The 25,844-nt window shown below is 39.1% G+C and overlaps 1 protein-coding gene across 11 annotated transcripts in view; it reads right to left on the bottom strand.

Annotated features, from left to right (window-relative positions):
• The window catches only part of LOC107216750 (afadin), a 115,366-nt gene that overhangs the window by 19,732 nt on the left and 69,790 nt on the right, over positions 1-25,844 (bottom strand). Inside the window, exon 1 of one of the 11 annotated variants that reach the window (XM_046746383.1) lies at positions 19,295-20,640. The exons of 9 other annotated variants lie outside the window; for them this stretch is intronic. In XM_046746383.1, the coding sequence (XP_046602339.1) occupies positions 19,295-19,316 (22 nt within the window). In that variant the 5' untranslated portion in view covers positions 19,317-20,640. Of the gene's footprint in view, positions 1-8,129; positions 8,221-19,294; positions 20,641-25,844 lie in introns of those variants that run through there. One more of the 11 variants, XM_046746382.1, reaches the window with a different exon arrangement.

The following is a 25,844-nucleotide window of genomic DNA, read 5'->3' as shown; positions in this document are numbered from 1 at the left end:
GGGAATCTTTCATCACAGGAAATGAAGCATAATAAGATACAGATTTCTATGAGACATTTATAGGATTATTTTTAACTTGACAATACCCGTGTCCCGATACCTTTGTCCGAACGTATCGTTTCACTCTGCAAATCAAGAGTCGAGCGAATGACGCGGGGACGAAGAGCCGCCCCTAAATCAGACAGACCGTGACGCCAACGACAAGACGTTACGTTATCCGTTACGTTCAAGCAAACGTGTATAGGTATGTGTAGAGTGTACTATACAGTTTCACGTATCTTCAACTCCGTAGAGTTTCGTGTATGGGTAATTGTTGCAAGAACCGAGCGCATCCTGTCCCGTCGACATATTACGACTAACCGTATTTCCCATACAAGAGAGATGCATTTAGACACTTAAAAAAACTCCACGACGATTTACACTAGTATTTTTTATAACCAATTTTATTCTTTCCGGTCAGACACTCGGGTTCTGACTGTAAATTTAACGACGGTAAATAAAGGAAGGGATTGCATAGTTTGTCCCGGTATTTAATTCACAAAAACTTACAGTGACTGATCTGCTGCACAGTCACAGTGTCGTTCGAATCTTTATTGCTGCGCATTATATCAAACGAGAATGATAATAAGCGGGTCGTCGAGCTTCGAGATATTACACCAGTATAGATCATGCTTTATTATACAGTTTAGACGATTTTTTCTTTCTCTCTGTTTCGTTCGTTAATTGATAACAACAATTTCGTCAGTAACGGTAAAGTGAAACACGACGATTATACCGCCCCTTTTTACTTCGTACGTTCTTTTTCATTCATTCTTAAACAGTCCCGGGCCGCTCTGTGACGGTTGCTCGGGCAAAAACCTGACTAGCGTGTCGTTAATAGCGAATATATTTGCGTAGATCTAGAGCCGGGGATGATCGCTATCGTGCGAGATTGAAACTGTGCTGATTTGTAGTTTTACAAAGTAAATTTTACGCACAGTAGAAACAAACTTGCGACTAGTTATGGCTCTGTTTTCTTTTTCTTGAAACAAAAAGAAGAAGAAATAAAGTTTGAGACGAGGGTTGGGGTTGGGCTCTGGAAAATTTCATGGAATGTCTTTGGAGCAGATTCGAAGAGATACGCTGCAGTCGTTCACGCATCACTTATCATTCAACTATTTACACATGTACTCAAGACGAATGACACTTTACCGCAACAACCGATCTTCGACTTCCAGCCCATTATCACGTCCGGAAAAAAATACTTTTACTTATATTATGGAATTTTGTCGGTTTGAGAGAAGAACCGAGAAGAGACACTGCGCGAAGCTCGGACGACCGTGAAGCTTAAAACTGTAGGACTGGACGGCGGAGACGAACGGCAGACGTGAAAGCTCTAAAAATAAAGTCACAGAAGCAAGGAGACCACTGTTTACAACGCTCTGCGTGTTCCATGACCCGTGTGCGTTACTCTTTACGCTTCTCAGGCACGCAAGTTACGCCAGATGTCTTTATACGTTGAAATTCGCGAGACCGTAGATACGGAGGTTTCCATAATTTGCTAAATCGTACGATATTTTTGGCTTTTTCTATCCAAGTCACACTTTGTCAATCTTTAGAGTAGCTGTTATTCCTAGTTATTGTTACGTGGAACTGAGGAGGGATTTTTACACGTGTGTAAACACAGCCGACGTGTTCGACTACAGGGCACCGATCTCGTTCTCTCTTTCCACATCGAAAATCTCGAATCACGATTTGTCAAAACGTGACCAGGTCTGAAAGCGTGCAAACACGCGTGCCGTTGTTTAAGGGTAATTAGAAACGGCAGAAGGTTCGTTAGTTAGCAGAACAAGACCGCGTCAGGAAGTAACTCGGCGCCGAAACTCACCGATATCTTGACAAAGTGAAAAAATTGCGTCACCGTGGAGTTTCGCGTCTGCCTGGCTAATTGGCAGAAAATGAATGTAAATTCAAAGATGGCGTAAAAGTTGTGAGAAAATTAAAAAAAAAAACAAAACTCGGAACAGAAACGAGGAGAACGAAAAGGCGAAATTGAATGAATAAATTTACTCGTACGCGGAGAGTTATTTACTCAAATTTACTGCATACAATGCCGGGACGGTCTCTTGAGGAAGGTTTGAAACCTTAATAGAGAGAAATATCCAATTTTCGGGGTTGGTTAAATTTTTCAACGAGTGAAAACGCTGCAGGTTTTTTTTTTAATCGATTACAGCGAACGAAGATAGCCAATAACTTTACTAATGTAAAGAGCATAAAAAAACGCAAAAATATGATAGGTGATTATTTGATGAAAAAAAAAAATAAAAAAAAAAAATGGAACTGAAACCGTATACTCATTAGAGAACGTTTTGAGGTCGTCGGGGAAATTTAAAATTATCGCAACGAGGGAGTATAAAAATCCACTATCGAGAATGAATACAATCTACATCGTATGGATTATTTGCTATCAGAGAACGATGGAAATACGATGGACAACGTGCGTGGCATTGATGATAACCGCGAGTACAATAATTGTTATCTCTTGATCGGACAAGCAAAAGTGGAGTGAAATTTGCGGAAACTAGGTTACGCCGGGCGTAAAATAGACGTTGTGTGCCAATGAAAGTGTGTACAAAGCTAATCGACGATCTCTCACGGTTTATTATGTCCTTACATACACCCGCATTGAAATGAGCGGCGTTTTCATACGTATAAATTCTTTATCCAGACTGAACGAATATAAATTACGAATGAAGATAAATCCTTTGCTACGAAAGAATTCGCTGTCGCAGCGACAGCAAAGGCCGGGAATAAATTCAACCGCATGTGATACAATGGACGATGTCGAATATCGAGAAAGATAGTAGAGAAAATTCTTAAATTTAATCTCCCACATTAGCGGAGCGGTGTAAGAATTATTCGGAATAAAACTCGTTAATCGCTACTGTTCGGTAAAGTTCTGGCAAGCGCGTTTTATCGTTGGCTTTAAATATAAACTGCCGAAGGCTGAAATTTGTAAAAGTGTAAAAGACCAATTTATATTCGTCGTTATCTCGTAATCTGAGTATAGTTTCAGATTGATATTTAACGAAGGATTGTATCATCGATATAAAAATCTACGGTACAAAAATTTATACGCTGTTTAAATTTGGTCGTCAATTACTGTAGCGGTTCAGTGATACAACAAATTGGAAATTTAGCAGTAATTCAAGCCGGCCTTGGCTCAGGATCGACCTTTTGTGCCTGACACCCTTTGACCAGTGAACCGCAACTGTACCACATATACGTGGGTGGATTTCACCGTAACGAAGTGTGGGAGCTGATTTTGGCACACTGCTATGACGTATAACCTATGTAAATATCTATATCTATGTCTCGGTCGTTGAAATGTCAGTGAAACCGACCCGATATCAAAATGTGAGCGACAAACTCAGTCGTGAATCTATGAACACACACGAATCTGGATGAATGGATGGGTGCGTTCTACGGGCTTAGCCGGAAACCATGTAAAACCAACAAATCGCATCAAAGTGTCCTAATTCGTCCAATATACCAGAAACGCGTACTCTGTAGCAAAGTTTGCGCCTATAACTTCGCAGGGTTGTGCACGTGTCTTGAGAAATGAAAGGTGACACATTTTGAAAGGATTTTGCAAGTTTCCAATGAAATACTAAACAACTAGAAAACGAATAGCTTGAATTATTCTAAGCATCGTTCAAACGCGCGCCTTTTTTCTGACGTCAGAAAGGTTATGACCAATGAGAGAGTTTCGCTGTGCCGAGACAGGGTGTGTTTTAAGTATAGAGAGGGACAGGTACGGAAGAGACAACGATTGTGTCGGAAGTTTCATTAAGAAACTTCTGACGTTTAAAAGTGATCGAGAATCAAGTGAAAATATAAATCTAGAATATAAATAATCAACACGGTTCCGTAAATTTTAGGTTACTTTCACGAATTATTCTTTATATTGATCTCGAAGCAATCACGATATAAAACATTACGAAGTTCAGGGACCGAAAACCAAGGCATGAGTCCATCATGCGGTTAATAAATTTGAGAGTGCCGAGAATTGATTCTTTCCCGTCAGGGATATAAATCTAAGAGATTTTTCACGAACGCGAAATTGCGTTCGGGCGATCGGAAAATGGGTTGTATAGATATCGGAGCCAATTCAATATCGTAGAGTGTTATACAACCTTGTAAACCATCACGAGCGCTTTACTAGCTGCGTAGGTACTCGGTGTTGGCATGAAAATGAGACACGACATGATCAGATATCGCCATACATTGTGCATGGTGTTACGTCATTGAAATTCTCCGTTGGGAGCGTGAACGTGACCTTAGGAAAAATCCCTGGGACTGCAGGCTGCAGCAGTGGTGTCGGTAAGAGGACGCTATGCTTAGGAAATAATGAGCATTGTTGTTTATTTTTATTTTTTTCTTAACAAGCAACCGACGCTACAGTCCATGGTTGTGATTGAAGCGACTTTGAGTATCAGTCGATAAATTCATGGAAGAATGACTAAAAGGTAGCGTCATATTCGTACTTGGAAGGTACGTTGATTCCTTGTAATTTGACGAAGCTGAGGTTAACCTGGTTTGTCCGAAATTTAAACGCTACCTTCTCCCAGTTACATACGTATAAAAGTGTACAATTTCTTTGGCCGTTGAATGATGAGGTTTAGCGTGAAAAAAAAAAGTTATAATATGACTGATAAAAGAAAGGATATTATACGCGAATAGGTTGAACAGAGAGTTGCATTGTAGGAAATTTCATGGGATTGTGAGCAACAATGCCACCACGAGTCACGCCATCTTGAAATTACACCTTTCATAACGGATGGAAATAATGTAGCCAGTATTGTGAGTAGGAATCACACCTCGGACTCGTCTTTCAACGTTGAATTTCATATACCTTCAATGCCGGAACCGTATATATAGGATAAAGTACAAGTCAATTAAAGTGACATGTGTTTTTAAATTAATAAAAACTACTGCAAATGTATGAACGATACGAATCTGCTATCCCTAAAGTCTGAACTGGAAATGCACAAGGATGCAAATCGCGGTGTAGCTCTTGCAATTGGATTAGGTGCTGATTACGTAGCGCATTAAAGTCCCCAGTGTTCGCGTACAGAGAGGTTGTTTTCAATTCCACAGCCCATGACGACTCGCTGCTAACGCGAGCTTTGCACAAGTTCCGTGAAATCTCTTGGCGGTTTTGTGTTTTATTACTTTTAATTTATGCATCCACATTTATATAATTCATTGATGTGCACTCGGCTAATTAAAACAGTTTTCCGCGTATAATTATACCTCGTACACCTTGCACACCCACTCCAGGATTAGGACGAGATAATAAGCCAAAGAAAAACACATCTATTTTCTTTCTAACGAGCCTAATGCTCCCAGTCATTACACGAAACTTTCGTGATATCCAAACAAAGGCCAAAACTGACGCCGTGGCGTGACTGGCGGTACGCATTTCTTTAGCATTGACCTGCGAAAGTTGTACGGCGGTTCCAGTTTCTGCGGTTCCATTGACATTTACTAGGCCAATATCACCGGACACCAATCTCCATTTCATGCTCATTTTTCTCTCCAATAATCCCTTTTGGATTTCATCACATATTCCATTATCCGCCAGAGGCCACACGTAGGTATCGAATGATTTGGACTAAGGCGAACGAACACACGCCTAGTCACTGGAGACGTAGAAGGTCGTCGCAAGTAAAGTATTGGGCGGTGATTAGGGGTCCGGTTTCACAGCCCGGACTCGTTCCACTTGACCAAGGCACGGAAAAGGAGGCGGGTATCATAGCTGAACGGAGAAATCTTCACCGATGACGTGTCCGTTTCTTTCTACTCTTCTTCTTGATTTTCACACGAGAAGAATCAAAGTTCCAACAACACTAGCGGCACGCCACTCTTAATATTGAACAGTATAGTCAGCCTGCCGGTACCGCAGCAGTGGCATCACACTTAATTGCACCTATGCCACGGTGCAATTGCTTAATCGTACAATTAAATAAAGTTGAAGGAGTCAATTTAGCGCGGCCACCGCGACCACCACCACCACCACCACCACCACCGGCGACCACGACCCGTTCTCCAGGAGGTCAGCGCCTCTGCGGAGTCATTGCACTTACAGACTTCAGACTGCAGAAGTGCACCAGGGGCGCTATTCCGTACGCGATTCAAGCCGCAGATCGAGTCGTGTCCAAGACAACCGCGTACTAGTCGTTACAGACACTGCGTTACACGCAATTGAATCGGTAGCTTATGTAGTTATTGGTTATATTACAGGTTACAGTACAGGAAATCGGTAATACGAGACCTGCAGCCTGACAAAAGTTGCATAAAAACGGGGTACGTGAACCTGCGAAAAACGATTCGTTATCCAGAGTTCAGGACGTCGCCTTTTTCGAATGATGCGAAGGAAGCGAGACTGCGTGTTCTAGAATTATTACCGCACCTTGTCATACATCTCGACGTGCAGCTACCGCGGACCTTGAATAAATGGGTAAAAAAGCACAGACGAGGAGCCGAAGAAGAAGACGAAGAAGAAGCAGACGCGATGCATGGAAAGGAAAAGGCCTTCTTGACTAGAACCAGAGGAAGAGAAAGGGGGGAAGGAGAGGGAGCGGGAGGAGAGGTAGAGGTAAGCCAGTTGACGTACACACGTGCTAGTAACGGAATGCAGTGTTGCCAGGTTTCTCGCCATAGTGCAGCGTATAGTATAGACGGTGTAGAAACACGAGTTCAAAAGGTTCGATTCTAGACCTCGCTTACACACGCCAGAAACGACTCAAGGATAGAAATAAGAAGGAAAACACTCAGCGCTTTCCTCTTGGAAAGTCTTTTCTCACGTCGAGTGTATCGCTGACAATGAGTATGAATGGCGAGGCAAAGGATGACAAATTTTGGCGAAAAGAAGAGACGGTCTGGCTCATAAATCCAGCCAGGCTATAACAATTTATCCAATTTATATACTTGTATTAGCGCTGGAAGGTCCGATATTTTAGACGAGGAGTAAACTGCAACAATCCTACCAAAAATCACTTCTTCACGCCTGCCGTTCCGTTTGAATTTAAAAATACGGAGCGGTATTCGACCAAGAGACGGTTTACCTACACCTACCGGTTCCTATCAAATTTCAAATTGCCCCGCCGGAACCACTTCTGATGTAATTCAGCCCGTGGCTATAAGAAAGTCGGCGCCTCACGGAACCTGACTTTTATTTCAGCTGATTATAAGTTCAAAAGACTGTGCCACGTACTGACTGCCTTACGAGGAAACGACATCCCTGGAGAGACGTGCAGTTGCTTCAGCATGAGAAAAACTCTCATCGGGTATGGTATAAAAGGCGCAACCAATTAGCAATAATACACCAAGTTCAAGAGGAGAGAGCAGAATATTTGCTGATAATATATGATGTAACGAAGAAGAACGCAACCGAGTGTTCACCGGAAATGATTGAAAATAATTATCAGACTTTAGATGATAATATTCGAATGTTGGAGGGTAGCTGCGGGTTTTTCCGAGGGTGAAATTAGGACCACTAATTACGAATGTTCATCAATTCTTCGTGAGCTGTCGCCCTTGTGCCGTCAATGTCTCTAAATTGAAATGGTAGATGCCGGCGGAAGATAATATTCAATTCAGGTTATACTTTATGTTAAACTCTATAAGGTCGGATGCTTTTATCGAACTTGCAAGAAAACTCGACTATTCGACGATAAGCCATTATTTCACGTGGCTACTCGTAAATACTTCGAGAATCGGATTTGGTTAGGTGTGAGTGACCAACTCATGTACAATCGATAGCTAAATTGCCCGAGTTTTTTTTTGTTTTTTTTTTTTTTTCAGCGAGCGAAGTTTTGATCGCGATAATGACGACTGGTGGAAAAAGCCCCGGGAAGGAAATATTTTCCCTTCTGCATTTAACCACGGGAATCAACGAGCGATAAAACGGTAAAGGATCAACCAATTTTCATTCCAAGTTTTTATTTATTTTTTTTCAAACTTTTTTCAAACCTCTAGTAATGTGATCCAGTATTGTATGATTACGAAGTTTTTCGCGACGAAAATAATGAGGAGCGATAATTTTTAATCATTGTTAAGCAGGGGATTGATTTAGGAAGACTTACCGAGCATTATTTCCACTTTACCGCTGCGTCGTGGTTTGAAGGACCACAGTCCGATCATTTTGAAGACTGCGGTGTTGATCGATTGACTTGACGATTGTTAATATTTTAGTATTATGATTAAATTTACATAACAAGTTTGACCGTAGTCCGGTAGTTGTGAGAAAATACGGTAATTATGTAGTTATTAATGCAACGATTAGTATAGAACAAGTGATTAGTCAGTGGTGACAAATACAAACTACGATCAGGTCAACAACGACACAGCGTATGTGTGCGGATTTAATTAATGAAAAAACATGCCATATGTAAATCTATGTATGCTAATGAAACGGAATATCTAACGAGTAACGATAAATCAACCGAACGTTAACGTGTACGGTTTTCAATTTTCAAACGGTGTTAGTTTCCGTTTTGAAATTTAATGTTCATACAAGCAGCGATATATCCTGCTGCAGGGAGGAACACGCGAGAACATCGTCGGTGATTCATATAAATTCAAGTCAAACAAACACCGTATTATACCGTCTGCGTGAATACTGAGGACACCTGTAATATGGGGGGCGTGAAATAGGGCGCGAGTAGAAATTACACTCGAGGCGGAATAAATATCAATGTTTGGATAGAAATGAAAAAATTATTTTTGGTAGATACAAATATCAACACAGTACGTTTGACTGTTCCGAAGAAATCCAATTTCAAAAACTGGTTAGGTTTACAATAAACGAGTAGGTATCCCCTGAATATTGACTCGGTCTTGTTATCGCAGGTGAATTTCATTTAATCACGATGAGTACAATTTTCAACATCTTTTGAAAATTTCGATACACTATCCGAACCACAGGAATCTTCGATTGAATCAGCGCTTCGAAACCTGCATTGAAACCAATACGATTAACAACAACGTACAGTCTTTGTTTCAGTTTGAATTATTTTATCACTAATTGAGATTATAGCATTAATTGGATTTAAAAAAAAAAAAAAAAACCGGTTTAAAACACTGCAATTATACCCGGTTAAAATATATTCGCACATTTTGTATTTTGGTTTACAGTAATTCCGTCCGCGAATGAACAACTTTCAATTTCTTATGATATGTCAAAAAATTGTTTAGCAATAATCAGAAGAACTAGATTCGATGCGCAACATAATGTTGTGCCCGAGTATCGCGCACCACTGCGACTGTACACCATTCTTCTGGTATAACGTACAGAAACTACCCCTATAAGGCACATGTGATGTCGACGGCGCATGCGCGTGGTAATTGTTCTGTTCGAGAAGCGATATGTATGGAAATACGAAACGATTTATGGGTAAAATAAATTATAATATGCTGGTTAAAAGAGCAGCAACGATTGCTGTAACGATTGATCAAATTGACGCGGATACGAAAGATTTTGCCTGGATTTTATAGTTTTATAATATCTGCTAACATCTATTTGCACACATGCGATGTCCACCTGTCTCGGTCGGATTTTATCACGGGTAGAATGAATGGATAGCGTGCAACTGTCGACGATGCAGTTATGATCTGTATTTCCCGATATATTCGTACGTCATAGCAGGATTGTAGATAACGAAAATCGATAAAGGGTAACGCGTGTCAGGCTGAGATCAGGGCTCACTGTTCTTCTCGAGATGTCGATGCGAGGAACCTTTGCGAATGGTTCGGGGCATTTTATCCGCGCAACATCTGTGCACCTGCAGCAAATACTGCATCCGACTGCAGCTTTGCAGGGTATAAAAGTACGACACGTAATCCATATCCGCAGGATTTAGTGGTCCGTTAAATTTTCCTCACCTACGACCTATGAATAAAGATACGAGGATAACAACTTGAAATCGTAAACCTCGACAAGACACTCCGACGGAATTGAGAATTTAAAAGGTGCCGGACGGTAGAAAACGAGAATCCTGTAGGGGTGAATTTATTTTAACGCAAGCCACAATTGAAACGGTGAATAGGAAAGTGGAGTGTTATTTTTATAAAGCCGTAGTCTCGCGACGAAGTGCGGGGTGATCGTTGTACAACCTACGTTTATTTGACGTAAATGGATGACGTGAATGGGATCAGGATTAAGCATGATTTATCTGCAACATCGACGAGTCCTGGTAATTTTATATGCAGTTTTATTCTAAAGCCTCTAGGATTGAGGTAAAAAGTTTGCACGTGGTCTGAGAAAAGATTCTCAATATCTTGTAAATATTTCAACTCACTTTGATCGAGTGGCAAAGCATTCCCGAAGAATTTCGAATCGCGCAGGTATTGCGACTACAAGTTTAAAGGTGACCTATGATAATTTACATCTTTGACAAGCCTGTTTGACATTTTTGGTAAGTAATCCAATAACCCAAGGATCATCCCCGTAGTCAGGGTTATAATTAACCAATTACATACACCATTGGCCGACACCCAAACCCAGCGCATATTTCATTCTGGATGGAAACCGCGAAACAGGCATCAACTAACTATACGGCCGAGTAAAGGTGTGTGCGGTTTACATCCGTTCGATCCAGTTGGCATTCATATACATATACATACACACACATATATATATATATATACATAATGTACACATATGCCATTGATCGGGCAGTTGGCTGATCAAACCGAGAGCCTTATCTTCGGTCATGTCCGCAGGTTTGGGTTTAATTGGTTTCCGCTTACGTTTATTTCATTTTTATTATTATTTATTTATTTATTTTTTTTTTGTTTTTTACTGGGAGAGAAAGGTTGGATTCAAAAGAAGAAAATAGAAAGACGAATTTCTGCGGTTTTCAAACAGGTTACCGATTTTATACGTGTACACAAGCATTGGCTGACGCGGTTGTTTAGTCAGTTGAAGATTAAGCGATTTCTGGTTCAAACTCTCTCACGCCTCAAATTCTGCGCGAAGAGAAAGAGAGAGAGAGAGAGAGATTGAGTAATTAATATTCCTGTATCTGACAAGTAATTTTCGCGCTCTTGACGGGGCGTTTGAACTTTTCCAGGCTGTTTATTAACGACGAATTTCCGCACTTCATAAATTCTCCCGATATTTTATACGAAGTGATAACAGATTGCAAGCTGAACTTTAACGATAGAATAAAACTCGTCCTGTGGACGGCACAATTGCGCGAAATAATTGGAGTGATCACGGCGTGATGACAGGTGATTGTGATTTAGGGGAAATTAAGCTGCTATTGTGGAATGAAAAATAAACACCGGTATCGAAAATGCAGCTTTCGTAAAACGTTACGAGAAAAACAATAAAAATCAATCTCCGTGAGCAACTCCCGCCTTTCTGTTCCTGAAAACTACTCGAGACAAGGTCTGATCAACTTTACCGAAGAGAGCTTTTTATTCAAATTTCAGGCAGAGAAAGATGCGTGCATATTTATACATAGTAATGCCTTACATGTGTTTTAATTTATATCTGTGTAAGTCTGGTCCAATCGTGGAACGCAATGAATAAGTACAGTTTAGCCAACGACGCCGACGGTGACCCTTATAGTTTCTTGCTTGGATTTGGTAAAGGCACAAAGAACTCCTTTCAGTCTATCAAACTCTAGTTTAAGCTTCGTTGGAAGCGAGTTCGTACGGTTTACACGTAGCAGCGTGTAAATGTGTTCGTAAAGGCGGCAGACAGACTTCACCTCGGGAAAGAAATATGCCAGAAACGTCAAAGCTCAAAACGCAACTTGAACCTTAGACTGTACAGAATTTCAACTTTGATTTTCAGTAGATTTCCTTTTAGAGTAATGGTCCCCGTATACAATATTAAATTGTTTCTTAAAAAAGTAAACGTTTTACATACAAATTGGAATTCTACGATGAAAATGTAGGTACAAGGAAATCTTTATAATTGTGACACTGACACGGGTGAATCAACGTAGTTTTCATCAACCTTTGTAATTCGGCAGTAGCTTTATCAAAACGTACCGAATTCTCCAAGACGTACGAAAAAAAAAGTATCTCCCTATTACCAGAGCTGAAGAAATCTGTGTCTTTCATCTTTTCAAACAAGTCAAGAATGGACCCTGCCGTTTTCTACGTTGACTGACGGTCAGGCATAAGATATTAAAAATTTCTGTATCGTTCTATAAACCGTGCGGGCTTCACCGCTGTGCCATAGATGAAATCTGTATTCCCGTCTGTACGAGGAATATAAGATAAGCGAGTAAGAAGAGGCAAAAAAGGGGACTAAAGGTGATAGAAAAGGAGACAAAATCAACAAGTCGAGTCGATAAAACCGTCTCGAACTAAGCTCTTGGCGATTCAACGCTTCGCTGTGACTAGTAGCAATGTTTGTGCTTGGTCGGTGTCCGTCTGAATACACCAGCCGCATTGCAGCGTCTGGATTTTCCATGCATACGAAGCAAATATCGACGTGCATTCTCGACTACCAAACCCGAAGTATCGAGTTGCGGAAAATAAGTAAGAGGGAAAGAGTATCCAGAGTGGAAAACATCCCTGGATGTCTCTCGATCTCTTTCCCAATTCCACTGATCAAAAAAGCATCATCGGAGTTTATTTACGGTTTGAACGTTTATTGGTGTGTACGATCCTTTTTTCCATATGGGAAAGCTTTTGTCGATGAGAGTCTTAATAATTGCGGATGGGTAATTGATAATGACTCAAACACCGTTATGGAGAGATACAATGTCAGACATTCGGAGGTTGAATTTTTTATATCCCCTGAAGCCTGAGTAACCGTGCGAGTAAAAATTCAAGATCTAAATTGTCGGTTTCACTGAAACAAGTCTCTTCTCTAAGTCCATGAAATCCACACCATTGATATTATCTATATAGATCACAAGACGGGACACTCGTGACTGTGTGTACGTATATCTGTTCAGAGCTTGGTTCATTCCATACAAGCCGTTATAGATTCAATTACGGGTTCTTGGTACAAAGATATCCTGTTTCGACGTCTGCACGCGGCATGATAGCCACGTTGGTAACTTGTTACCCACTACGTAGTAAATATCGCGCACTTACACAGATATATGCGCGATTTCATTGCGTGTTATATAATATCCGAACATCGGGAATACGCGGTCATGCACAGGTTCACGATTAATTTCCGGAAGCGAAACTTAAAGGCACGTCCGAGAAATTGCCTTTCTCAAATTCGATCTCGAGTCTGATTGCACAACCTTCGGAAACTGCTTGTCATCTTCGTTGAACCTTCGAGGTTACGCCAAATGCACCCCTATAGCTACAAAACCCAGCCAACATTATCAATCTGTCGACTTGCGCAGCAATTAATCAGCAGTTATGACTCGTAACCGAATGGCTGTTATGATTGTGCATCGTCGAATCCCCCTCCCCAGTCAACTTCAAATAATTCAAAAACGATTGCTTAATTTTTCCAGATTTTCATATCAACTCTAACACCTCTCCCCCAATAGGGTGGATTTTTCCATTAAAAATACACGTGTTGTGGACACATTCTCAGTATATATTTTATTGTAAGAGTAATAATGTTCTAAAAAAACTGTAACTGCGAGGTTTTAGTAGGCATTAGTGATAAAATCTGGGAAAAAATTCACATTATATGATATAATCCAGGAAATCTACACGAATTGCACACCCTCGAAAACTCACTTTTTTCGTTTGTATGAACTGCAATTCGTCTAGATTTTCTGGTACGATGATGTGAATTTTATATCAGATATTAGCACACCGATGATCACTGAAACCTGCTAGTTACAGATTTTTTAAAACATTATTACTCTTGCAATAAAATATATACTGAGAATGTGTCTGAAATACGTGTATTTTAAATGGGGAGATTCATTCTGTTGGCTGGAGGGGTTAAAACTGAGATGGAATCTGAAAAAATGAGAAAATTGTTTTTGAATTATCTCAAGTCGATTTAGGGCGGAAAAAATTTTGTCAACACCGTAAATAAGAACTATCCTAATGTATAATATTTATGCGTACAGTATCCGCGATTTCTTGACAAACTTTTCCTGCCATGGAATATCAAACGCGCCAACTGCAGTTTTTCGTCCTTTTCTCTACGTGTTTTTAAAAGTGGAATAACATACATCAGCTCTTGCGAACACTCTTTCACTAACTGAATAAGTAAGATATGGATAAACTCTATAAAATTTCACAGAATTGACTGAAAAGAAATTCATACTTCATCCGCAAGATTGCGGCTGTTCGAATAGTCCTTAAAATTAATGGAAATTCAGTATTTCGAATGAAATACGTATTCGGTGCCGATTATACCTGATTTCAATCAAAATAGCCTGGACTTTGTTTTACGTGTGAAATAATGGGACTGCTGAAAAACTGGGTTTTTGGCGATGCCAGCATCGCCCTAATTGCGGATTAGAGGTATAACGCGTAAACACCGGCTGCATGCATAGTTGATGGGGTTGTGATTAGTCTATCGAGGTCAACCAGGTCACTCGGTTATGTGCAAGGCAGTTCTGTATGCCGACTGGTCACGTACCGTATTCGTACGAAATCGATATCTCCGCGTTAAACAACCAGAATAATACGTACGGATCGAGTTACGTGCAATACACATGGGGACGCGGTACGGACACTAGACTATTTTAAAACAGGGCAATACTCTTTTTATTTTCGTACGAAACAAGGTTTAAACGTTAACTTTTTTACCAACTAAAAATCTTCTCGATTTGTCGGATCTTTAGCTGCAGTGTAAAGAAGTACTTTGTACACAATGCGACTTCTTTTAATTTAAATATTGTGCAAAGATGTACAATTTATTCCGGTTTTGGTTTCCTTTTTTTTTCTCTTTCTTTTGCGGAATTTAAAAAAATAATCGTGAAGTATACAGTTTCGCAGTTGGTGTCACGATCTAGCTTCGATATAAATAATAACACATTTATTTTCGTAAGCCTTGGAAGGTTAGGCGTCAATCCACCATTTTCAACATAAGGTACGAAACGTTCTAATTTTGCTGATATCTGCTGTCTGATTACTCCAATGTAAAAAAGTTGTCATTTTTAAAGATGATTCAATAATTTACACGATTACTTCTGTATGATACCGTGCTTCTTATAATTCCTAATAATGCGGGGGTATTTTTTTTTTTTTGTACGGTTAAACCTAATTTTTAGACACATTTCCAAGAGAAAAACGAAAATACTGGTAATCTAGGAATAATAATATACATATATGTATGTAATATATTATGGTGGTCCTTAAAAATGTCATTTTTGAATTTTGACTGCCTCACATCCCAAATCGTTCTGCTTTCTAAATCCCGCGCTTTGACGATGTTTTCAAAACTAAAAACTGAGAATAAAAGATAAAAAAAAAAAAAAATTAAAGTAATAGTCAAATAAAAGGATATTCGATTCGATCATTCTCCCAGTTCACGTGATAATCCTCCGCGTGAACTCAGCCACTGTTCGACGGCCAATTTTACTCGATCACTCTTCATCCTGTCTACGTCGGTTACAATAAATTTCGACGCTGTCGTCGGGGGAAAATAACATCGGGACTTCGCATCACCGAGCTTTCTCGATGTAATAACACCGTGGTGTGGTAAAATTTCAAAGGCCGTTCGTAAACTTAATCAATTTCCAAATTTCTCGTGAATTTACACCCCCTGCACTGCTACCAAAGACGGGAAATTTATACTCTCTGGTCGAGGCAGCTTTTAACTTACTGAATTTCCTGCAACAGGCTGCGAGAAACTTTGTGCTATTTGAATACACATGTACATACAATTTGTATGTGTGTGTGTGTGTATATATATATATATGCAAGTGAAATATTTGCGAACGCTTATAAAATATTTGTGCTTCATTTAAATTTCCTCTTATACAACTGATCATCTGCTGCAGCTAACCTGGAATATTCAACCGACTTGCCATTTCCGCAACAACAAACGTTTCTTTTCACTTTTCTTTTTTTTTTTTTTTTCATACTAAGGTATGATATTTGGATTATTATTATCGTCCCTGAGTGTTTCCATTTTCTATTACGTTACGCGAAATAAAGCTTAGAGTAAGAAATCTGAACACAGTCAATTGACTGCAGTAGCAGCTACAGAATCAATCAATGCATCGATTTATTACCAATAGTCGTGCGCTAACATTTTTGCCAAACGTTCCGTTTTTAACAGTGATTATCATCGGGAGTTGTGATAAACGAAAAAAGGCGATAAAATAATCGATTATCGTTTAATAAATTCACTCCGGCGGAGTTCCGCTGTGAAAAATGATCCTTCGATTGATTGTAATAACGACGATAGTGTGCCTGCATGATTAATAACTGGCATCCTGTACGCGTGGGTAGGTTAGTTATTTTTAGAATTTAGGACGTTGCATGCGGTCTCGATCTAGGTTGTACGAAACTACGTCACGGGGTTGCACCCCCGTCGGTTTCGCAGCACCTGTTCGCCCCAGATTCTATATATTACATGTGTATCTCAGGCCTCTGAAAACCGATACAAACGTCACGTATAATATGATAACGGCATAAATTAACCCGGCTTTATTTGCATACGATGTAAATATCCGTGTATAATGCAAACATACTCGCGTGATATTGCCTCAAAACTCCCCGAAGACGCGCGGCTAATTGTCAGCCCTGTAGGAAAGCCTCGGGGGGTGAAAGCTGTGCTTACAGTTACCGAGTGCCCGGCACTTCAGTGCCTCGTTTCAAACTGAGACAGGACGTCGTTGTTCCGGCCTGAAACCGTAATTTCGAAGGTACGGGAAAACGGGGGCGTGCTGGGGATCGGTAGACCACGAGGGGGAAGAAGACTTTCGTTTTACGATACACGAGGAGACGGATATTTGCAAATGCAGCATAAGCAGATGAGACTGTAACAGGATTCCTGATAATGGAAGGAAACATTTTTCCTTTTTCGGACCGTGTATCTCGACAACAATCGATTAATTTGACTGGAGTTTATATTATTGAAAATTATGTTGATAGAGCTTCGTTGTTGTGATGTTTTTTTTTACTGGTATCAATTGATAGGAAGCAATTTTATTGAGAACGAAACGGTAACCGTTTTTCTCAGGGACACGTTAAGGTGCCCAGGACGCTTAAAATATGGTTTTAACGATTTACTATAAATTTTGAAACAGGTTTTTCGTATACTTTATCTACTTCGCAACATTACAAATTTTTTGTTCCATCGAACTGGTGGTCTTTGAAGTTTAAATTCCATCTTTCGACAAAGTTTACGACGTTCTTATTTCGTTAATTAAAAAAAAAGCGGGATCTTAGTAAAAAAGCCAAACTATGCAAGAATTCTGCCCGAAAATTTGAGGTAAATCCTTAGAATCGTTTTCGAGGTATCGAGAAATCCGCGAAAAAATTACCGTGCGAAATGGTTGATGTTACTGTCAACAAAAATACCTCCTATTAATTGATTCTGACAAAACAAATCGACACGCTCGAACTAAATACTTTCGTATAAATGAAACCCGAATCGAATAAAATAATTGGTTGTTGAGATAAAAATCTCCAACTTGACCCCTTTTTTCAACCGTCTACTCGTAGATACATGTATACCCCTTTATTCAGAAAGGCACGTAGGTTAAATGGCCAATGAAACTGACATACTCGTCGCTAATTTCTAAACCCCGAGGAAATAGCGAGGCTCTGATTTGTGGGCGAGATTTGTGAAATGAAAAGTTACGATTCTCAGAGCTCAGGAAGCGCTTCTACTGCATCCGAGTCTGAATGTCTGGAACAATTTGTACCGGTATTGATCAAACCGTCGGTGGTGAGCCTCGTAGGCGGACATGGGTAAATCTGGAGTAAATAATCGTCGGCGAGAAAGGGAAAATGCTGGAACACAGGGTCTGGACATGGGTAGACAAGCAGGCATGTGTGCGTCGAAAGTATTTTTCGAATATATTCAAACCGAGTGTGAAAATTACGCGTGGAGTTAAAAACCGGACGAATTCCACAGTGATCCATATTCTCTACGTTTTACACGTTGTGAAAACGTTTATTGACAGAGAGGAACATGATTTACTGTTGAATAATACCGAATGATATTGAATTCAAATTCTCGATCGAAATTGTTGAAAATTCATATAAACAAATAGCCAATTTTATATCTTCAAATTCAGATAGCTTTCGGTGATGATTTGATGTTTGGTTCGGATGGTGAGTAAATTTGACTTTTCGAACGATTTAAAACGATGTTTGAAGCGAAAATTATACCGTCGACATATTTCCGCACACACTGACGAACCTCACTGCTTTTTCCATTCATCGTGCAGTATGAAGTCTACGATTTGCTAGCGGTTCAACCCCTTAGACGCAATCTATTATTTCTTTCTTACCAAAGCGCCTTTGGAATAGATCCGCGAAAGTCGGAATTCGCATGAAATATAGAGTAGCGGGAAGTGATTACTAAAGGTAATTTCCAGACTCGGATCAATGTTACATCGCCGAAATTAGGCAATTCCGTTCAATGAAGATTTGAATCTTGTTTTATAGGAACTGTACATTTTTAACATTCTAGAACAGCAACGAAGCGTTTGAAACTTGGAAAAGAAAAAATTTCGGTAGAATTTGTAATCGACGCAAAATAAAATTCTGGTAAAAACATTTTTTGGAAAAATTGATTACCAGAGTCATACCTTGATCGATGTGTAAAAATTTGCCATCCCGTTGTTTTCTGTAATAGATTCTTCAATTTTTCCTTATCTTAAAAAACCATAATCATAAAGAGTTGGATAATAATACGTAAATAAATTCTCGCGTTCCTTGCGAATTTATTTTATCACAACACTCGGAAAGATTAAAAGAAATAACTCATCTGCAGTTTGGATCTTGAAGCAATTGCAGTGTGTCTGGGTACTGTTATGCAATTGCGGTATAGGTTTGTACAACGTGAAGAGAGAAAAAGAAGGAAGTTTAAAAACAACGCCTTCTCAGCCTGCGGTACGCAAACAAAAGATGAATAAAAATAAAATGCCCTTTGTTTCGTATCCCGAATTACCATAATTTATTCCATGGCTACATTTCCTTAACCGTTAATGATATGAATCTCATTTGGTAAAGCCAGGCGCGCCGCGAAAGTTGAAACGTTGGCGTGTCACAACTGTTACAGTTATACGTAAGACAGACGAAGAACCTTGCCGGATAAATTAGGAAAATTCATTCGTTCTCTGCGCTCGCGTCATGCATTATAAAAAATATGACCAATGAGGAAAAAGATGCTTACGTCTGATTCCCCAGTCCATCATTTTGATTCGTTGAAATTAGACTCTTCGACTTCGTTCTTCGGCACGACGAACGGTGGTCCCTTCGATATTTAAATCTTTGAATTGGTCTTTCGTCGCTGGTTCTTTACTCGTTTATATTTCATAGGTACAGATGTATGTATATATATATCTATGTATACATGTATATTATATTATTCAAAATGCGTTTAAACTGGTCGTTGATGGTGGCTGCGAACTGCAGCCTGGTCGAAAATTCTTACAGTGAATTTATTCTCTTCTCTTCCTCTCTCAAATTGGTCCATGAATTGCGTGTGTCTGATATTGATACGGATGAGCGACTAGGCGGATAATTTACATCGTTCCGGATAACGAACGACGTATAATCTATTCGTCATTACGTACTCACACTGCGATTATCCCTCGCTTTTATTCCAGTTTATAAATCCCTCGCTCTTGACACTCCGCGTAGGGTTTCAAAATTTCCACAACTTAGCTGTTTCATCCCCAACAGGAGTATCACTGCGGCTAGCGTACGATATTGAACGAGAATTATAATGCAATTAAGAAGAGGATCAGGCGAATCTCAAGTCCCCCGTCTCAAGTTCTGAAGGGATTAATGGTAGAGCAAATGTGCAGACGGCTCGTTGTCATCTTGTTTTATTGGTAATTAATATAGGTTTGACCTCCCGGTCGAGTGGGGTCAAAAACTATTAAGATCGCCTTTATCAAATAGCCGGAACCCATTAAATTATCTGTCTCGACGATTAGCGAAACGTTCCATCAAATTTCACCCTCAGTTTATATCCCAAGACAATATAGGTATAATATAATCACATAATATATAAACTATTTCGGTCAAATTATTTTCATCACAATTTGTTTGTTGTAGGTACAGTTTATTCGATCGGTACAATCGTTGGTCAGTTTTTTTCCGCATTCCTTTCTTTCATTTGTAGATTTGTCGAAGGCGTTTTTTTTTTTTATTTTTTTATATTTTTATTTTTTTATTTTTTTTTTATTTTTCAAGCGTATGTAATTATAACCGAAAATGTTTCAAACGCAGAGTAAAACTCTTTTGCAGCTGTGACTTGCAGTGATATGTTTTCCGTATAATTATCGCATGACAAATAACAGTTTCAACGTTTATACACTTTTTATTTTACCGTAAAATATAACGTCTTTTCGGTCCCGTTATTCGCAAATTGACTCGACTGAAATAATACCTCTGACACTCAGATCAAATCGCGCAGTTTATACATTACAAAGCGTGCGGTGAAATTTAGATTCGACGATTGACACGCACGCACTTGGTAATATATATATTTCACCACATGTATATACACCGATATATATATATAATATATAATATATAATATATAATATATAATATATATATATATATATACACACACATATGATGAAACAGCGTACGAAATTATGCCGGTATAAATTTTACACAACGTTTTACAATTGGCGAATTAAGGGTCGCGGTTCACGGGGATGTAAAATTTAGCATTATCGAATAAGAATTAATCGAGACGCCGAGACGGTGTAAAAAAAATAAATTTCTTCTTATCGCTTTCCACCCTTCTGCGCTTCAACGCTATTTCCGTCTCACTGCGCGGAATTATAAACGTTTCGGTTTTTTTTTTTTTTTTCAATCAAATCATTTTTGACACGTCACCGTCAGTCCTCTGTGAAGATTTTTCCACATCGGCATAACCGAGAGGCCCGGATTAAACGGACTCCGTATTATTATTATTATTTCAATATATTTCTTAGAACCATATTTATATTTATATATAAATTTTTTTTCGTTTTTTTTTTTGTTTTTTACCGACTTGTCACGGTTTTACTTGCAATCTCAGAGTCCGGTTCAGGGTTTATGTAAATAAAATACGGTAGAGAAATTCTTACAAACTCGTATCAATTTTCCCGATGAATTCCGTCACGCTTTCGTCGCGGAAAAATAGTGATAAGATTGAGGGAGCAAAAAAAAAAAAAACAAAAAAAAAAAAAACCAACAAAATTCAAACAAAGGTGGAAATCCGCCGATGGCCTTTTTACATCCTGCCGATCCTGACGAGGAGGGTCAGGGAAACCCTTCGAGGGAACGGAACGAAGATAGGCGCAAGTCACCGACGTGCAACCTACGCAACCCCGCGGCCAAGAGACGACTGAACTGCGTCGCGGGGGTCCGACCAGCACCACCCCCCCACTTTTCCCGGTTCGTCTCCCTTCCTCCGCCCCTCCCTTCTACTTCCTCCGATTCCTCATCGTCCTCCTGGTCCTCCTTCTCCTCTCCTTTCTCCTCGTCAATTTTCCAAGTACCCAAAAGCACCAAGTTCCACACACGTGACTCGCACACTCGTTCTTTCTTTTTCGCCTTTGTTTCAAGGTCGTACTCACTATACGTTGGACATATTTATCCAAGTTTCTTGAATATAATTTTAAATCGCCATGTTGCACGAGATTTTTCTTCATTTGTTGGCCGAGTGGACGAAAATCGTTAGTTTGTTAGTTTGTAACCGAAATGTTATCGAGCTTCCGAAGATATCTTTGGTAATAGAAAAGCTCGGATTACATCGATGCGTGCTTTTAAATTGCTTCAAAATTCTTGAAGAATTAGTAGATTTTTGTTTTGTTTCGCTCTAGGATGGCACGGCAAAATACTGAAATAGATTTTCTCCGTTTTTTTTTTTTAGTCTTTATTTCAATATTGTTATTTGTTTATCATAATCGATATCGGTGTAATGTTGAAGATTTAACGATGTCAACGTAATAGCAAAAAAAAAAAGAAAACGTTTCATTGAATAAATCTCGTAGATTTTCAACAATTTTGAAGCAATTTTAAGCGAACCTTCGCAGCTCATACGAATTCAATGATAACATGATGAATACTAAATCTGCGACTATCTCGTAATAAAATGACTGAAAAGTATCGATTTTTGGTTAACCAGCCTCTTCAAGTCAACTTTACGGAATTCTGACAAAAGCCGATTTTTTTTTAGTTGAATGCAATTTAGCATATCATCAACAATCGATAAAACTTTTTCAGAATAATTATAAATACGTTTTTCGTATTATTCCGAGCTGATTTCTGAGTAGAATATCCCGTTACTGACAACTTGATGAGTAATAATTTTTTTTCGTGAAAAGGTAATAAAACCGTGGAAAAAATTGAGTTTCTCCTACCAAGGAAGAAATTGCCCGACTGAAAAAAAATTTAGTCGCGTCTGTTTAGTCTCAATTTAAACTGAATACGCGAAAGCCTGAAACGTTATCCGAATGAAGGATTTCCTTTTATCACGCGGTATCAAGTCTTTCACGTTTTCAGTAAACGATTAAAACGCGACGAAGCCAGAGTTTTTCCTCCATTCGTCAAAGTTCGTTTTGTATGCCGGTGTCGTTGAACAAACTTTTTTAACACAACTTTTGAACCCGTATTCATTAAAAGTTTTCAAACGACGAATAAGCATATTTATTCTCCTTGAAACGTGGGTGTGAAAGAAGTTTTCTATATCGACATTCACGAGTCGCGCTACATATTTCCTCTCCGGAATTAGCAAAAATTCTTCTTCGACACACACGTAAAATCTTTTGCGTAGCACCGGCGCAATCAGCAGCACATATATACGAAGTTTGAAAGAAACAAGTTGTTTGCACTCTTTTTTCTTTCCAGGAGCCAGAGCTTGTTATCTCTTCAATTCGTTTTTCGTTTACGGATAGACAACCCCGTTGAGGCCATCGTATCAACCAGCTGGCGAGAGAGCGAAGAATCCAGCCGGTATAAGAGTAAAAAAGTCAATCCAATTTCCTACGAATCTCTGAATAAATTGGACGTCAACATTATGCGTAGCATTCCTATGTATAAGGCAAGAAACCTCGGACTATTTTCTACAGAAATCACATTTTTACCATCGCTACATTCAAGAGTCGCGGAAAATGTAAAAGAAAAAAAAAAAAAACACTAAATCGAAAAGCCAGAAAGATTTTCGGTTCCTTTTTTTAAGCACATCTAAATTAATCTTGATTCAGTGGCATTCGAGTGTATTTTTTTCTTTCTTCCAGAGTTAATCTAGTTTAATTGCATTTGATTAAAATGTATTACTAATGATAATCGAAGTATTTACGTGAAACTGACGATAGAGTTATTTGCAAATCACAAGATTTCGTCTACTTGGATGTTTTTTGTTCGAAACGATGTAATTTTTATCATTATCATATAAATGTGTGTTGAAAAAATTTCGATTGAAAATGAATTAAGAAAATTCCCTTCCCCGTCAAGAACTGAATAAATAAATAGTAGGGCGAATTTGTATTGAACTGGTTTGGCGAATTTGAAATTCCGGGATTTTGTTGGTACAAAATTTAATAAAAGATGTACCCAATGGCTCGGAAAGTACGTAATGAAAAGTCGAAACAACTTTTCGAAATTTTTTATACAGCCAGCTCGAAATGACCCCGAGATTAAAAAGGAATGGCTGTGTAAAAGTTTCACAAGGCCTGATAAATTCTTCGTGTATGTACGAGTAGTTACGCATGTTTTACGTATTCCGTTCGAGGGGATGATCTTCCACTTCCTTCCCGTCCCCCGATGAAGACTTGCTAATCTAAATAATGTGACATCAGCTCTGCCGAGGATGAAAATGTCAAACTTGGCCTAGGCTCGTAAATATTATACAGATACATACTGTGAATGCAAATTCACGTAGGAGGAAAAATGCTCCGAAACACCGTTTCGCTACGTTACACACAACCGCGATGACGTAAGAAAACCGAGGGACTCCGTGGAGTTTAACGAACATTTTCACAATCCTTAGCAACACCTATTTTCCATAATAATAAAGGGATGAATTGTTTGTCCGCTTCGCAAATCTCGTCTCGTTAGCGCGAAAAATTTTTTTACATCACGTCGTGGCCGCAAAAATTCGGTGAAATTTAATCCCCGGTAAGAACGAGTTTGAAAAATTTTTGTTGCAGCATTTGAATGTTGTTTATAAAATAAAATCAACGACGTTTTCATGTTCAAACAATAAACTTGCTCTTTTAAACTTATCTTGTTAATTCTTCCGCACTTTGTCCAAATACAAGTCGGTTTCTAGATTTCAAGAGGTTGTCACATAATCCGAATTCTGTTAGCTTCGATCGGCATAAATGCTGTTTCAAGAAACTAGAGAAACTTGTAGGAACAGGAATGATATTGTGATAAAATTTTGAGAAACTGAAGGTGAACGTAAGAATGTTTAAGAAATGTGTACAACTAATTTCTCCTTCTCTTGAAAAGTAACATTCCACGACGTTTTCGAAGTCACTGAACACACACGCTCCACAAATTATACGCCATTATACGTACATATATAAATAATATCGATCAGGCACCGATAAAAGTTTTCTTCAATCTCCGACGATAAATGCAGCATGTTTTCTGCTAGTAAACCGGCGATACTTCAAGCACGTATATACCATCTTTATACCCGGGTTTATAACACGATAGAGAAATAGGATAAAGCCGAAGCCAGGTGGCCTCGATATGTATTCGACGTATCTTTTTCCACCCCCGGTAAACAAGTACAGTTTTTGTTTATTTTTGTTTTTTTTTTTTCTAAATTTTATACCACGCTTGGGGAGAAAGCTTGCAAAAAAAAAAAAAAAAGCAAGAATTATTCGACCGTATTGAAGCAGAGAAGCCACGGAATAAAATCCGAAGCTTTGAGGTTATGGTATACAGAATTTGAAGAATTATGCAAAATATTCAGGCACCTTCGATGTGTTCGTCGCGTCATTCGTGGATGAAGACCAAAAAAAAAAAAGAAAGTGAAAAAGCTCCCAAACCCGGCCAACATATCGATGCGGTTGGTTCCGACCATTCTATACACCTACACCTACGTCTAATACGATCACCTCCGAATTTCGCAACGGAGAGGAGACTCGTTGCAATCAGTCGAAAACGGTAGCCGAACGACTTGTCAATCTTGGGTTAGAAGCGTCAGGTATCGACTGATCGTAAAAAGCACGTGGTCAACGCTCGGTTTTCATCCGAGTGGAAAAAAACTGCAGACGCTGTGAGGTGAGTAAGTAGAAACGGTCGTCGTCTCGTCTTCGCGAGGTCATTATCGATATTCTAATCCAGTAACCCAACTGCTGCAAGCTGCACAGTTCGGGAAAAAACTTACATCGATAACAGATGTGTGTGCTTTTTGCATTTGTAATATGTAATTGGTTTACATTCAGCCTATAAGTTATAACTGCGCAGTTTATATCCGCTCCGAGTTACATCACGCGTGCACTTGTAATTTTCTTTTCTCCATCGATAACCGCGACCCATTACGTCGGTCACATCGAATTATATATATATAAATATATATAAAACATTATTTTTCGATTTATGTTCGTGATCGTTTCGCGCAGCCGTTACTGTGAAATATGAGTAGCTTTTCCCCTTTAATCGACGAACCGATGGATGTACGAGGAACTGTGTTGAGAATTTTAACGAAAGTTGGGAAATATGCTGCACTTGATGAACTTATCAACGATTCTTTAATCCTG

This window comes from Neodiprion lecontei, chromosome 1 (genome assembly GCF_021901455.1).
Source record: "Neodiprion lecontei isolate iyNeoLeco1 chromosome 1, iyNeoLeco1.1, whole genome shotgun sequence".
NCBI classification, from domain to species: Eukaryota; Metazoa; Arthropoda; class Insecta; order Hymenoptera; family Diprionidae; genus Neodiprion; species Neodiprion lecontei.
Note: the sequence above shows the minus strand (reverse complement) of the source record. Positions and strands in the feature narration are given on the sequence as shown.